Source organism: Nycticebus coucang, chromosome 12, assembly GCF_027406575.1.
Source record: "Nycticebus coucang isolate mNycCou1 chromosome 12, mNycCou1.pri, whole genome shotgun sequence".
In the NCBI taxonomy this organism is placed as follows: Eukaryota; Metazoa; Chordata; class Mammalia; order Primates; family Lorisidae; genus Nycticebus; species Nycticebus coucang.
The window spans coordinates 67,509,850-67,524,852 of NC_069791.1; the positions used below are offsets into that span (position 1 = coordinate 67,509,850).

The following is a 15,003-nucleotide window of genomic DNA, read 5'->3' on the forward strand; positions in this document are numbered from 1 at the left end:
GTTCTAGCTACTTCTGTGCCAATACAAGATGGCCCTTGTGTTCCTTTTGTGGTTTTTACTTTAGGGCTCTGATCTTTGGGGGGCCTGGATTAACTGTATGCTCCCAAGGAACTTTCTGGAAGAAATGAGCTGCTCACTTCAGCCTGTTCTCAGAGATCCTCATCTTCCTTGGGAACTGGACCCTCAGTTGTAAAGATGCAGAAACAGCCCAAAGGAGAGAGCCTGCATCTGGAGGGGGCCCACAGTCATCAAATCTTTCCTCTTTCTGTTTTGCAGTTGGATCATCATCATCACCACTGTGGTTACCGTTATCATTGTCTTTGACCCCCTGGGGGGGAAAATGGCTCCATATTCCTCTGCTGGTCCCAGTCACCTTGATACTCATGATTCTAGCCAGTTTCTTAATGGCCTCAAGACAGCAGCTACAAGCGTGTGGGAAAGCAGAATCAAGATCTTGTGCTGTTGCGTTGGGAAAGATGACCATACTCGAGTTGCTTTTTCGAGTACGGCAGAGCTTTTCTCAACCTACTTTTCAGTAAGCTGAAGGGATGTGGTTTGGTCTTTTACTTCTGTTTAAGTAAATGCTTCTTATGTGATTACGCTGCAGTTTGAGCCAATGCCCTGTTGTTAACAGCTTTTGAGAACCTAGAATTTGGGGGTATGTGAGGATGGGGAGGATATGCTTCTGTCAGGGTGAGAACTCAAGGGAGCAGTTAACTTGCAAGGGCTGTGTGTTTTTAGATCCTGCCTCTCTGGTCGGGTACCACACTGCCAATATTTTGAATTAATTTTTAAGGAACTAAATAATGGAACCTGTATATTTTGGGAATTACTTGCCAGTTGTTTTTTTATTTATCATCTAAGCAGTCCTCAGCAGATACTAAGTATAGCCAGTGTCGTGCATTGAAGGTAGTATCAGATAGAGATTTCTTACTACTTTATCACAAGGTGTAATGACAGATTATTCTACCTTTTTTCTGGCTTATTTCTATGAGAAAGTTTATTCTACTTTTGAAGGAATATTTGAATAGATTATTATAGGGCAAAAGGGTATCATCCTTATAGAGCGATTTCTTCAGTGATTTAGAACTATTTGTTTTCCTTTCTTTCTTTTTTTTGACAGTCTCAAGCCCTGGGTAGAGTGCTGTGGCATCATAGCTCACAGCAACCTCCAACTGGGGCTCAAGTGATCCTCTTGCCTCAGTTTTTCTATTTTTAGTAGAGATAGGGGTCTTGGTTTTTGCCCAGGCTGGTCTTGAACTCATGAGTTCAAGCTATCTTCCCACCTCTGCCTCCCAGAGTGCTAGGATTACAGGCATTAGCCACCGCATCTGGCCTTGTTTTCCTTTCATATGTAGCATGTGGTTTTGTCTTTTCATATTATGTTCTCTGATAAACTGCTGTTATGCTCAATACTGAGACCAAAGAAGGGAGGAAGAATTCTCTGGACATCCTGTACACCTGCCAGTCTTCTTTTCATATCTCTGTGGTGTCCAGCTTTGCACTGTTGTTCAGGGCTGGTCCCATAGCTAAGGCCAGGCCATAGCAGCAGCTTCCACATAGCATTAGAGAAGTGTGTCCCCTCAATAATTTAAAGCATGATTTCCTAGTCTTAAAGTATTTGGAAGAAGGAAGAGAAGGCAGGTGGATTCCCTGAGCTCATAGGTTCCAGACCAGCCTGAGCCAGAGGGAGACCTCGTCTCTAAAAATAGCCGGGCATTGTGGTGGGTGCCTGTGGTCCCAGCTACTTGGGAGACTGAGGCAAGAGTATTGTTTGAGCCCAAGATTTGGAAGTTGCTGTGAGATATGACACTACGGCACTCTACCGAGGGCGACAAAGTAAAGCTCTGTCTCAAAAAAAAAAAGAAGAAAGAAGAAAAGCTGGTTTATTTTTAGGGGATATCTTAATCTACATCATAGACAGGACTGATGGCTTTGAGGCCAAGTGGCCAGAACATTGTCCTCTCATGAGGGGGAAGTACCTGAAGGTGGTTGAGGACTCCTGACTCCTCCATATCCTGAAGAAAAAGAGTATAGTCAGGCTCAGAAAGACTAACTCTCTTGCTTTACTAGCTTGGGATTATTTTGAGGCTTGTTCTACCCAGTGAGTATAAATTCAGTCTCATAAATCTCTACCATGGAGTATGTTTCAACAAAACCTTCACAGCATCTTAAGAAATGAAAGTATAAACTTGGGCTAAAATTGTGCATTACTACAAAGATAGAGAATGTATACAGTTGTTCCCTCACTTTATGAAAAGATTTGGGAAGTAGATTAAAAATAGATGAATCACTTGACATGAATTTTTTTTTTTTTTTTTTTTGAGACAGAGTCTCACGATGTTGCCCTCGGTAGAGTACCGTGGTGTTACAGCTCACAGCAACCTCAAACTCTTGGGCTTATGTGATTCTCTTGCCTCAGCCTCCCAAGTAGCTAGAACTACAAGGCACCTGCCTCAACACCCGGCTGTTTTTTTGTTGCTCTTATTTAGCTGGCCCAGGCTGGGTTTGAACCCACATGCTCCGTGTTTGTGGCTGGCGCCGTAACCACTGTGCCTATGGGTGCCCAGCCATTGACATGAAATTTTAAAATGAAGATCAACAAACTTTTTCATGTTCCCCAGTGGATTTGACTGAAGGAAGGATGTAAAAAATATTAAACTCACATGTAGAAGGAGTCCTACAAAAAAAATTATTTTAAAAATACCTTTGTGCGGGCGGCGCCTGTGGCTCAGTGAGTAGGGCGCCGGCCCCATCTACCGAGGGTGGCGGGTTCAAACCCAGCCCCAGCCAAACTGCAACCAAAAAATAGCCAGGCGTTGTGGCAGGTGCCTGTCGTCCCAGCTGCTCGGGAGGCTGAGGCAAGAGAATCACATAAGCCCAAGAGCTGGAAGTTGCTGTGAGCCGTGTGATGCCACGGCACTCTACCGAGGGCAGTAAAGTGAGACTCTGTCTACAAAAAAAAAAAAATACCTTTGTACATATAATAAATGTATCTGTTTTCTGTGTGTGTGTGTATATGCCTGTGAACTATGTAAAATTGAATTTTAGAGAACTCATAGACAGTTCATAGACTGCTGAGTTTTATGATGGCCCATTGTGGTTTCCCACCCAGGACACAGATCTGGTAGTCAGTGACATTGCAGCAGGTCTTGCTCTTCTCCGTCAGCAACAGGACAGTATCAGGAATAACCAGGAGCCTGATGAGGTAATCGGCCACTCCCCAGGGCCCTCCCAGGTAAGCCTGTGTTCCTTTTGGATTGTACAGTTTAGACATTTATTTTATATCTCTTTGTAGATCTTCAATAATACATAACTAGCCAACAATAATTTCAGTAGTAATTGGGTTGGAATCTGATTCATGGCTTCTGATGGTTGTAATTTACCACCTGTCAGGTGAAGCTTCTCATCATCACCTGACATTCAAGTAGTTGGAGCTTATTCCTGGCTAGTTCACTATCCATTATATTCTTTTTTTTTTTTTTTTTGAGATAGTCTTACTGTGTCACCCTCGTGGTTGTGACAGCTCACAGCAACCTCAAACTCTTGGGCTTAAGCAATTCTCTTGCCTCAGACTCCCAAGTAGCTGGGACTACAGGTGCCCCCTACAATGCCTGGCTATTTTTGTTGTTGTTGCAGTTGTCATTGTTTAGCTGGCCTGGGCCAGATTCAAACCTGCCAGCCTAGGTGTATGTGGCTGATGCCCTACCCACTGAGCTACAAGCAACTGTGCTCTATCCATTATATCCTTTTTTTTTTCTTTTTTTAAGACAGAGTCTCAAGCTGTCACCCTGGGTAGAGTGCTGTGGTATCAGCTCACAGCAGCCTCAAACTCTTGAGCTTAAGCAATTCTCTTGCCTCAGCCTCCCAAGTAGCTGGGACTGCAGGCGCCTGCCATAACACCTGGCTATTTTTTGGTTGTCATCTTTGTTGTTTGGCAAGCCCGGGCTGGATTCGAACATGCCAGCTCCGGTGTATGTGGCTGGTGCCCTAGCCGCTTGAGCTATAGGAACCAAGCCGATCCATTATATTCTTAAAGCCTTCTGTTTTTAGGTAACTTGCTGTTGGATTTTACATATCAAACACATTCCTTCTGGGATGAAATTTGTGATTCTTCCTGAAATATATGCTTTTTTCTCTTGGCCAGTAAAGCAGAAATAGTTCAGCTTTGCTTGATGATAGTTTTACTACCACAAATTTTTATATTTTGGAAAGAGAAAATTGCACATAACATATATATGTATGGGCCCTTGTTGAAGCATTCAGTTCCTGGCAGCTTGTGTTTCATTGGCATGGAAATCTGCTAGTCTAATGCACCTAGGTAGGAAGCACTGGCTTATTTTCAGCAGGAGTCAGAAAAGTCATTAGGGCTTTTTTTGGCTGTTAACTCTGTCTGTACTTGCTGCATTCCTATTATTGAGGGTCTGTCTCAATCTGTATTTAGGGACCAGTTTTCCCTTTGTCCTCTCAGAGTTCTACTTCATGAGGAAAGAGCAGGAGGAATTAGGAGTTTGAGTTCAGGTTTAAGATTTTAAACCATAATGAGGTCCCCTATCCCCTAAATAAGTTTTTTTCCTCTTCCAGGAAGCTGATTTGGATGCAGAATTAGAAAATTGCCGCCATTATATGCAGTTTGCAGCAGCTGCCTATGGGTGGCCACTCTACATTTATAGAAACCCATTTACAGGGCTGTGCAAGATTGGTGGTGACTGGTAGGTTGGCATTGTCTGAGGCCTCCATATTTCCCTTTAAAAAGTCTATTTGGAGATATTTCTAAAACTTACAAGAATAATACGAAGAACTCCCATAAATCTTTTATCTGGAGTCACCAATTGTGACTCATTTTGTCACATGGGCTGTCTCTATGAGAGGGAGGGAGAGAGGGATACACACACACACACATATATATATATATATCCTATCATATAAATTTTTTTATTCTATTTACATATTTTCCCCTGAACCATTTTAGAATTTGTTGTAGATACTGTAATCCCTTATCTCTAATTTCTTCAACCTGAATTTCCTAAGAACAAAGGAACAAACTTTTCATGTAGTAAAATTATAAAATTTAGGATATTTATCATTGATCTTGAGCTAATTTATAAGTTCACAGTTTTCCTAACGTTTGTTCACATTTTTCCGATTAGCCCAGTAATATCCTTTTCAGCAATTTTTCTTCCAATTCCCGATGACACATTGCTTTTAGTTGTCATGTCTCCTTAGTCTCTTCAGTTTGCAATAGTTCCTCAGCCATTGTCTCTTATGATAATTGATATTTTGAAGAGAACAGTATAGATAGTTTGTAGAATGGCTGTCAATTTCCATTTGTGTGGTGATTTTTTTTGTCATTAGATTCAAGTTTTGAATTTTTGGATGGAATACTTTATGAGGAACATTGTTCCCTTCTTAGTACATCACATCAGGAGATACATGACACCAGGTTCTCCTATTCCTGGTAACGTTAATGTTGATTGCTTGACTGAGGTAGTAATGCCAGGTTTTGCCACAGAATTCGTCTTTGGGGAGATAGTTTGAGACCATTTAAATATCCTGTTCCTCTCTAGACTTCACCTGGTACTCTTTAGTATCAGTTGATTCTTTTTTTTTTTTTTTTTTTTTTTTGAGGCAGAGTTTAACTTTGTCACCCTGGATAGAGTGCTGTGGCATCATACCTCACAACAACCTCAAACTCTTGGCTCAGCCTCCCGAGTAGCTGGGACTACAGGTGCCCACCACAATACCCAGTTATTTTTAGAGACAAGGTCTTGCTCTTGCCCGGCTGGTCTCGAACTCAAGCAATCCATCCACCTTGGCCTCCCAGAGTGCTAGGATTATAGCATGAGCCACTGCACCCAATCCTATTTTTTTTTTTTTTTAAAGAGACAGAGTCTCACTTTGTCACCCTTGGTAGAGTGCCATAGCGTCACAGCTCTCAGCAATCTCCAGCTCTTGGGCTTAGGCGATTCTCTTGCCTCAGCCTCCCAAGTAGCTGGAACTACAGGTGGCCGCCACAAGGCCCAGCTATTCTGCCAGGGCTGGGTTCAAACCCTCCACCCTTGGTATAATGGGGCAGGCACCCTATTCACTGAGCCACAGGCGCCACTGGCCCTGTTTCTTATCTGAATCAATTATTACCAGAATGATTACAAAATTGTGATTTTCTAAATTTACCATTTCCTCCACATTAGTTGTCATTCTACTGTGAAGAAGAGCTTTTCTTCCCTACAGTTTATTATCATTATGTACTCATAGGCATTATTCAGTGGGTTATAATTCATTACTGTGTATCTGTATGTGTATATATATATACAGATACACAGTAATGGTATACATTACATATATACAACGGTAATATACTTTGTAGTAAGGATATTATTTTGTTGTGGTGGTTGTTTTTGCAGTATTTTTTGGCTGGGGCTGGGTTTGAACCCGCCACCTCCAATATATGGGGCCAGCGCCCTACTCCTTTGAGCCATAGGTGCCACCCTGTAGTAAGCATATTGTTTATTTGATGTTCAAAATGTCCCAGATTTGGTCCTACTGATGGGTTCTTGGTCTTTTTTTTTTTTTTTTATGAGACAGAGTCTCACTTTGTTGCCATCAGTAGAGTACTGTAGCAACATAGCTCACAGCAATCTCAAACTCTTGAGCTCCAGTGATTCTCTTGCTTCTTGATTCTCTTTCTACTCAGCCTCCTGAGTAGCTGGGACTAAAGGTGCCTGCCACAACGCCTGGCTATTTTTAGAGGCGGGGTCTTGTTCTTGCTCAGGCTGGTCTTGAACCTGTGAGCTCAGGCAGTCTGCCTGTCTCAGTTTCACAGAGTGGTAGGATTACAGGTGTGAGCCACCACACCTAGCCTCTTGTGTCCTTTTTTTTTTGAGACAAAGTCTTTATGTCACCCTCAATAGAGTGCCATGGCTTCACAGTTCACAGCAACCTCTAATTCTTGGGCTTAAGCAATTATCTTGCTTCAGCCTCCCAAGTAGCTGGGACTACAGGCACCCACCACAATGCCTGGCTATTTTTTTTTGGTTGTAGTTGTCCTTGTTGTTTTGGCAGGACCAGGCGGGTTTGAACCCTCCAGCCCCAATGTATGTAGCTGGTGCCCTAGCTGCTGAGCTGCAGGCGCCGAGCCTCTCTTTATTTTTTTTTTGATATGACTCTGTCATAATTTGAGCACTTCCTGATTTTCTGATGTAAGTTGTTGCCGATTCATCTTTTCTTTCCCTGGAATCATTTCTCCAGGGGATCCTCTTCTTTTAGGGCAGACTTTTATATTTAGAAGTTAAGATCTAAGTGCTATATGTGCATATTACTCCTGGGGTGTTATTGCTTGTAGGCCTTTTCAGTGGACAGATCTGGGGGGGGATATTATAATTTCATGTGGTTCAGCCTAATATTTATTTATTTTAAAAATCATGAGTTCAAGCCTAAGCAAGAGCAGGACCCTGTTTCTACTAGAGCAACTAGCCGGGTGTTGTGGCAGGCACCTACAGTCCCAGCTACTTGGGAGGCGGATGGAAGGGGATCACTTGAATCCAAGAGTTTGAGGTTGGTGGGGGCTATGACACCACGACACTCTACCCAGGGTGACATAGTGAGACTCTGTCTCAAAAAAGAAAAATTTTTTAAAATCATGAGTTTATACTAATATATATATATATATTTTTTGTTTTTTTGGCCAGGGCTGGGTTTGAACCTGCCACCTCTGGCATATGGGACTGGCGCCCTACTCCTTGAGCCACAGGCGCCACCCTATACTAATATTTTTTAATTCTGATCCAGAGCCACAGAATTTTTCTTTGTCTTTTTCCATATCATGGCTGTCTACTTTCTCCACAAATAAAACTCTGGCACCCAACAACATCATTCCTCTAGTACTCAGAATTGCTATACAAAAAGTCATCTGCTAAGTAGAGCTTATGATTTCTTTGTAGTTCTTTTCATTTTTAGACTTAGAGTTTTTTAGACATATTCTGAAGTTACTTAGATTAGTTCCTTTGTTGTTATTTCTTCTCCAGAGTTGATTATATGTATTGTTCATTTAGAAGAGTTTTATTCTCTTGCTTCTTTTTTTTTGAGACAGAGTCTCACTTTATCGCCCTTGGTAGAGTGCCATAGCGTCACAGCTCACAGCAACCTCCAGCTCCTGGACTTAGGCAATTCTCTTGCCTCAGCCTCCTGAGTAGCTGGGACTACAGGCGCCCACCAAAATGCCTGGCTATATTCTATTGCTTCTTTTGATATTCCGTTTTAGGGTCTCTCCCATCCTTGTTGATTTTAATTTCTTTTTCAAATAAAGCATTAACTTGATGCCAGAAGTCAGAACTCTACTAAAAGGTATGCACAGAGAAATAGTTATCTTTAAAAAGCCTTTCTATATGAGCCAGACTAAGTCCTAAGAATTGTAAACTCTAGTCTTAAGGTTTGCTGCAAATACATGATGATGAGGGTTGACATTCCTTGGCAACTGGCTCTAGCTGGCACAGTAACATCTTTGCCCCCTTTTTTTCAGTTGCAGAAGCAGAACAACAGAATATGACTTGGTTGGAGGTGATCCGCTAAACTGTCATTTTGGCTCTATCCTGAAAACTACAGGGCTACAGTATAGGGATTTCATTCACATAAGCTTTCATGACAAGGTATGGTATAATACAGCAGTTCTTAACTTTTCTTGGGTCCTGGAGCCCTTTGGGATTCTAGTGGAAGTTATGGGTTATCCTTCATACAATTCATAGACACACACACACTCTTAAATCCTGTGTACCATTTTAAGGGGTTCACAGAACCCCTTGAAAGCCCACATAGGTCCATTGGTTCAGGTTCAAAGCCCAGGTTTAACATTAGATAAAGAGGTCTTCATCAGATACCATATTGTGTATCTTACGCCCATATTTTATTGAAGAGCAATGAGTTCCGTCTACATAAGTTTTAGGGGTTAAAAATCCTTATTCTGGGTCTCAATCATTAACAACAGTATGCAGGGGTCCTAAAACTTTTTAAACAGGGAACCAGTTCACTGTCCCTCAGACCATTGGAGGGCCAGACTGTAGTTTAAAAAAAAAAAACTATGAACAAATTCCTATGCACACTGCACATACTTATTTTGAAGTAAAAAAAAAAAAACGGGAACAAATACAATCACACCGCCTCATGTGGCCAACGGGCTGTGGTTTGAGGACCCCTGAAGTGCAATGGATCTCACACCTGCTTGTTATCAGAGTGATAACTAGTTATCAGGATGAATCTACAAAAGCCAGTTCTGTGCAGCTTCAGGATCCATGCGTCAGCATTGCTTACTAGCTCTCCAGGTCTTATGTGCACCAAAATTAAAAACCCACTAGTATAATACAGTGGTTCTTTAACTTTGCTGCCTAATAGAATCTCTTGGGAGCTTTTAAAACTTCTAAAGTCAGGCCACACCTTGGACCTTGGATAATTTAATCAGAATCGGGGATGAAATCCCAGCTCAGGGTGTTTTAAAGCCTCCCAGTGGTTCCAGAGTATAGTTGACTTTGGGAACCACTACTCTCTGGCCTAGTGGTTCTTAAACTATTGTATTTTAGAATCACCTGGTGAGTTTCTAAAAATCCTGATGTCAGGCACAGTGGTTCATACCTTTAATCCTAGCACTTTTGCAGGCTAAGGCTGAAGGGTTGCTTGAGGCCAGGAGTTCTGTATCAGTCAGGTTGACATAGTGAGACCTCATCTTTTTTTTTTTTTTTTTTTTTTTTTGACGTCTCATTTTGTTGCCCTTGGTAGAGTGTTGTAGTGTCACAGCTCACAGCAATCTCCAACTCTTGGGCTTAAGTGATTCTCTTGCCTTAGCTTACTGAGTAGCTGGGACTACAGGTGCCCACCACAATTCCTGGCTATTTTTTATTGCAATTCTCATTGCTGTTTTAGCTGGCCAGGGCCAGGTTTGAACCTGCCACCCTCGGTATATGGGGCCCGTGCCCTACCCACTGAGCAACAGGAGCCGCCATGAGACCTCATCTCTTAAAAAAAAAAGGAAAAAAAAAATATTAGCCAGGTGTGGCGGTGTGCTTTATTGTCCTAGCTACTTGGAAGGCAGACGCAGGAGGATTGCTTAACCCCAGGAGTTTAAGGCTATATTGAGCTATAATGTTGCCATTGCACTTCAGCCTAGGCAATAAGAGGGAGAGGCTATCTTGAAAGAAAGACAGCCGGGTTTGGTGGGTCACGCCTGTAATCTTACCACTCTGGCAGGCAGGTGGATTGCCTGAGCTCACCGGTTTGAGATCAGCCTGAGTCAGAGCAAGATCTCATCTCTAAAAAATAGCCGGGCGTTGTGGCGGGCACCTGTAGTCCTAGCTACTTGGGAGGCTGCGGCAAGAGAATCACTTGAGCTCAAGAGTTTGAGGTTGCTGTGAGCTGTGATGCCACGGCACTCTACCACAGACCTTTACTGAGGGCAACAAAGTGAGACTCTGTCTCAAAAAACAAAACAAAAAAAAGAAAGAAAACAGACAGTTTTTCACATGTAGTAGCATATTTTATGAAAGCCTTTTATTTACAGATTATCAAAATAGTCCCCACCATGTAGTGAGGGTGAATAGAGAGAGGTAAGTCTGTGTATTCCCTTCCTTCTGTCTTACAGGACTGTGTTATTAGAGATACTGGAATAGTCTGACTTTGTATTGCTAGATGCATGTTTTGTAATTTACAACTCATGCTCCTTTCTTTCCCCTTCAGGTATATGAGCTGCCATTTTTAGTGGCTCTGGATCACAGGAAGGAGTCTGTTGTGGTAGCCGTGAGAGGGACCATGTCTCTGCAGGTAATGCTGGAGCCTAAATATCAGACCTAGGAACCAGGGGCAGGAGCCAGGAGCCCAAGTTAGCAAACTGCAAACACTCAAAACAGACAAAAGCTTTTTTTTTTTTCTGAGTTAATATGAAGGTACATATGATTAGGTTACATTATTTGGATTTGTATGGTAAAGTCCAAAGTCCGAATTGTGGTTGAGTCCTTCCCCTAGGAGGTATGCCATATACCCCTACATTGTATGTGATAGGTGGGAACTTACCCAGCCCCTTCCCACTCCCCTCTTCCCCATTTGTGAATTTGTGTTTTTCTTTCCTGTGGGCCTGTAATTGTTGATCTACTTGGTTCAAATTAGTACTGAGTACAAGGGATGCTTCCTTTTCCATTCTTGAGATACTTTACTTAGGAACGTGTTCTCCAAATCTATCCAGGTAAATACAAAAGATGCAAAGTCTCCATCTTATTTTTATGGCTAAATACTATTCCATGGTATACATATACCACAGTTTATTAATCCATTTATGGGTTGATGGGCACTTACATTGTTTTAACCATTTTTGCGATTGTGAATTGAGCTGCTATAAACATTCAAGAGAAAAACATTCTTAAGTAATAGCATCAGACAAAGAGAAAACACCAAGGAAAAAAAATGAGATGAGTCTAGGGTTGTGAAATAACTCCCTTTGCAAAAAGGAATAAAGTATTTTCCTTTTAACTGAGAACTGTCAGAAACAGATGCCACAGGCTTGGCTCCCAGCCCAAGAAGCTCTGAGAGGGGTACCTGCTTGGCTCCCTCCTGCCTGATTTCTCTGGATGTACCCAATCAGGTCTCATGCTCATGTGACCCTCTAATTTCTTGTACCCAGAGCCAGAAGGGGACAGTAAATTAAGTCTCACTGCTGAAAGTCAGCACTGTTTACTAGCTCCACTGCAAGTTCCTATTCCAGGTCCTCACCGGCCCCAAATGGACACCAGTCTCAACCCCTGGGTTTAGCGAGAGCCTCCATTTATCCATCCCTGGCCTGGGGAACCCTCTTCTGTCTTCCTTATTCCTGACTTCTGTGCCTCTTAGAGATACCAGACGACTTCCCTGTTTAGTTTGTTTTGTTTTGTTTTAAGACAGAGTCTCACTTTGTTACCAGTAGTAGAGTGCCATGGCGTTATAGCTCACAGCAACCTGAAATTCTTGGGCCCAAGCAGTTCTCTTGACTCAGCCTCCCAAGTAGCTGGGACTAAAGGCACCTGCCACAACGCCCTGGCTATGTTCAGAGACAAGGTCTTGATCCGGCTCAGGCTGATCTCGAACCTGTGAGCTCAGGCAATCCACCCACCTCGGCCTGCCAGAGTGCTAGGATTACAGGCCTGAGCCACCTCGCCTGGTCAACTTTTTCCCTGTTGAAACTTTCTTCCCTCCATGTTCAGTTTCTTCTTCTTCTTCTTTTTTTTTTTTTTTTTTTTTTTTTTGAGACAGGGTTTCACTCTGTTGCCCAGGCTAGAGTGCCTTGGCATTAGCCTGGCTCATAGCAACTTCACACTCCTGGTCTCAAGCCCCATCCTTCTGCCTTAGCCTCCCAAGTAGCTGGGACTACAGGTACCTACCACCATTCCCGGCTAGTTTTTCTGTTTTTAGTAGAGATGGTGTCTCTCTCTTATTCAGCCTGATCTTGACCTCATGAGCTCAAGCAGTCCACCCACCTCTGCTTCCCAGAGTGCTTCCCTTCCCATTTACAGGCATGGGTCACTGCACTCAGCCTTCAGTTTATTCTTGGCCACTCCTCAATCTCACTTCTTGATTCTTGTCTGCTGACCCAGAAAATGTAATGAGATTCCAGAGCTTATGCCCTCATTCCTCTTCTGCTCCTTCTTACCAGTTCTGGGCAGCCTCCCCAGGTAATCTGAACCTTTGAGAGATACCTGGGTCTCCCTGGAGGCACCAGAGAAACCAGAGCCTTGGCCTCCCAGGTCTGCTCTGCCAGTCCCCCTGGTTGCCCATTGAGATACAGTGATACTGTCTTTGGTTTCCCTGCTCACTTACTATCCAGTCCATTGCTTGTGACATTCCTACCTCTGCCCTAGTTCTTACATCATCTCTCTCTTTCCAGTGCCCTGGCCCCCTATCCTCAGTCCTCTTTCCTGCACCATGAAATAGTTTTCTGTCCCAATCTCTGTCTAGTCTTTTTTTTTTTTTTTTTTTTTTTTGAGACAGAGTCTCACTGTGTTGCCCTTGGTTGAGTGCTATGGCAACATAGCTCACAGCAACCTCCAGCTCTTGGGCTTAAGTGATCCTCTTGTCTCAGCCTCCCAAATAGCTGGGACTACAGGCACCCGCCACAACACTTGGCTGTTTTCTGTTGCAGGTGTTATTGTTTAGCTGGCCCGGGCTGGGTTCTAACCCGCCAGCCTTGGTATATGTGGCTGGTGCCGTAGCCACTGTGCTACGGACCCTGAGCCTCTGTCTAGTCTTTCATGCCCCCAGTCAGAGGGCTGTTTATATTATCCTTACAGTTTTCTTTCTAGAACATGAGTTGGTTATTATCATCTTTCTCAGAAACCTCCAGTGTCTTCTCACTGCTTTTAATATAAAGTTCATGTTCTTATTGCTTTATTACCTGACCGAGGCTACTTTTCCAGTTCCCACTTCACACAGTGTGTACCACATGCCAGTGGTTCACAACCCATCTAAACCAGCTGTGGAGCTTTTTATATAGTGTAGGTACAGAACCCCAGTCGCTGCCAGGTGCTTGGGCCAGGCTTCTGCTCTGGGTCTTGTTGCCTCCTCAGTGAGGATGTGTGGGAAGTTGCCTTTCTTCTCTGCTCCTGAATCAGGCTTTTCTTTCATGCCCTGGCTCAGGCACCCCCCCTCCTCCAGGGAGCCACCCCACCAGTTGACCCCTTGCTATAGCTCTAGTTGAGGGGCCTCTTGCCTCAGTGTTCCAGTGAGCTGTTTAGTGTGGGCCCCTGAGACAAGAACCATGCTTTGTTCAAAACTCTGGTACACATTCTGTGCTTCAGGGTCTTTGAAGTATACGCATGCGATGGCATAAGGGAGAGGGTAATGTCTTGGGTGCCTCCTTGTCTTCCCCCCACCATTCATGCCTGGCCCAGACCTGGTCATGCTGTTGGGGCCTCAGGAGCACCCTGGCTACTGCCTTGAGTTTCCCTCCCAAGTCTAGGCATCCAGGTTCAGTTCTCAGTTTTACCAGGAGACTGAGACTTCCTGCTGTCCCTCAGAGGGAGCATTGTGGCCACAGGAACCCACCCTGTGCCTTCACAGGCTCTTCTGTCAATGAAGTAGCCTCGGTCAGGTAATAATTGCTTCTTCTGTCAATGCCCTTTTTTACAGGACATCCTTACTGATCTGTCAGCGGAGAGTGAAGTACTCGACATACAGTGTGAGGTACAAGACTGTTGGGCACACAAGGTATAAGCCCTAGGGTTTGTGAATCTTTCCTGTTACTGTTAACTGTAATAAATAGTTACCATGTACTGTGCTGTGTGAGGTAAGTGCTTTCTTTTCTTAACGTGTTGATTATCAACAGCCCTGTGAACTTAGGGGTTTTGTTTATTGTAAACGAGAGGTGCCAGTTCAAAGAAATTGAATGACTTGCCTGAAGCTGTATGGTTACTGGAATAAGTGGTAGATTGGACGTGTGAACCTAGGTCTATGGCTTTTCTTTCCTCTTAAAGTAAAACATTTCTACAATACAAAAAAGCTTTAGGATATCATAGCATAGAGCAGTATAAGGTAAAAAATAAGCCTTCACCTCAGGAGGCAGCAAACTGTCCTTGGGTTGTTCTCTAGGCAGCTGTAGCTAGGCCCAGGTTCTCAGTTTCACTCTTCCTGTGCTGTGGTGTCAGGAACATAGGCTTCTGAAGGAATAGAAACCCGCCTGCCCAGAATTAGAGTTGCAGATTTAAAAAAAAAATTTTTTTAATTATGGTAAAGTATACATAATAACCATTCTAACCATTTGTAGGTTTATGGTTCAGTGACATTAAATGCATTCATAGCACGCTGTACCCCTCACCACTATCTGTACTCAATTTTTTTTATCATCCCCAACATAAGCTCTGTACCTGTTAAATACTCACTTCCCCTCCTCCCATCCTCAGCCCCTGGTAGCCTCTATTCTGCTTTCTAGTTCTGTGAATTTGCTTGTTCTGGAAATCTCATATAAGTAGAATCATACAGAATTCGTCCATTTATGACTGC

The 15,003-nt window shown here is 43.3% G+C and overlaps 1 protein-coding gene across 5 annotated transcripts in view; it reads left to right on the plus strand.

The window, feature by feature from the left end:
* The window catches only part of DAGLB (diacylglycerol lipase beta), a 46,941-nt gene that overhangs the window by 14,232 nt on the left and 17,706 nt on the right, over positions 1-15,003 (plus strand). For all 5 annotated transcript variants that reach the window (XM_053554495.1, XM_053554496.1, XM_053554494.1 and 2 more), the window contains 6 exons: positions 277-535; positions 3,116-3,238; positions 4,585-4,712; positions 8,519-8,645; positions 10,720-10,803; positions 14,134-14,211. In XM_053554495.1, coding sequence (XP_053410470.1) covers positions 277-535; positions 3,116-3,238; positions 4,585-4,712; positions 8,519-8,645; positions 10,720-10,803; positions 14,134-14,211 — 799 coding nt within the window. The remainder of the gene's footprint in view (positions 1-276; positions 536-3,115; positions 3,239-4,584; positions 4,713-8,518; positions 8,646-10,719; positions 10,804-14,133; positions 14,212-15,003) is intronic.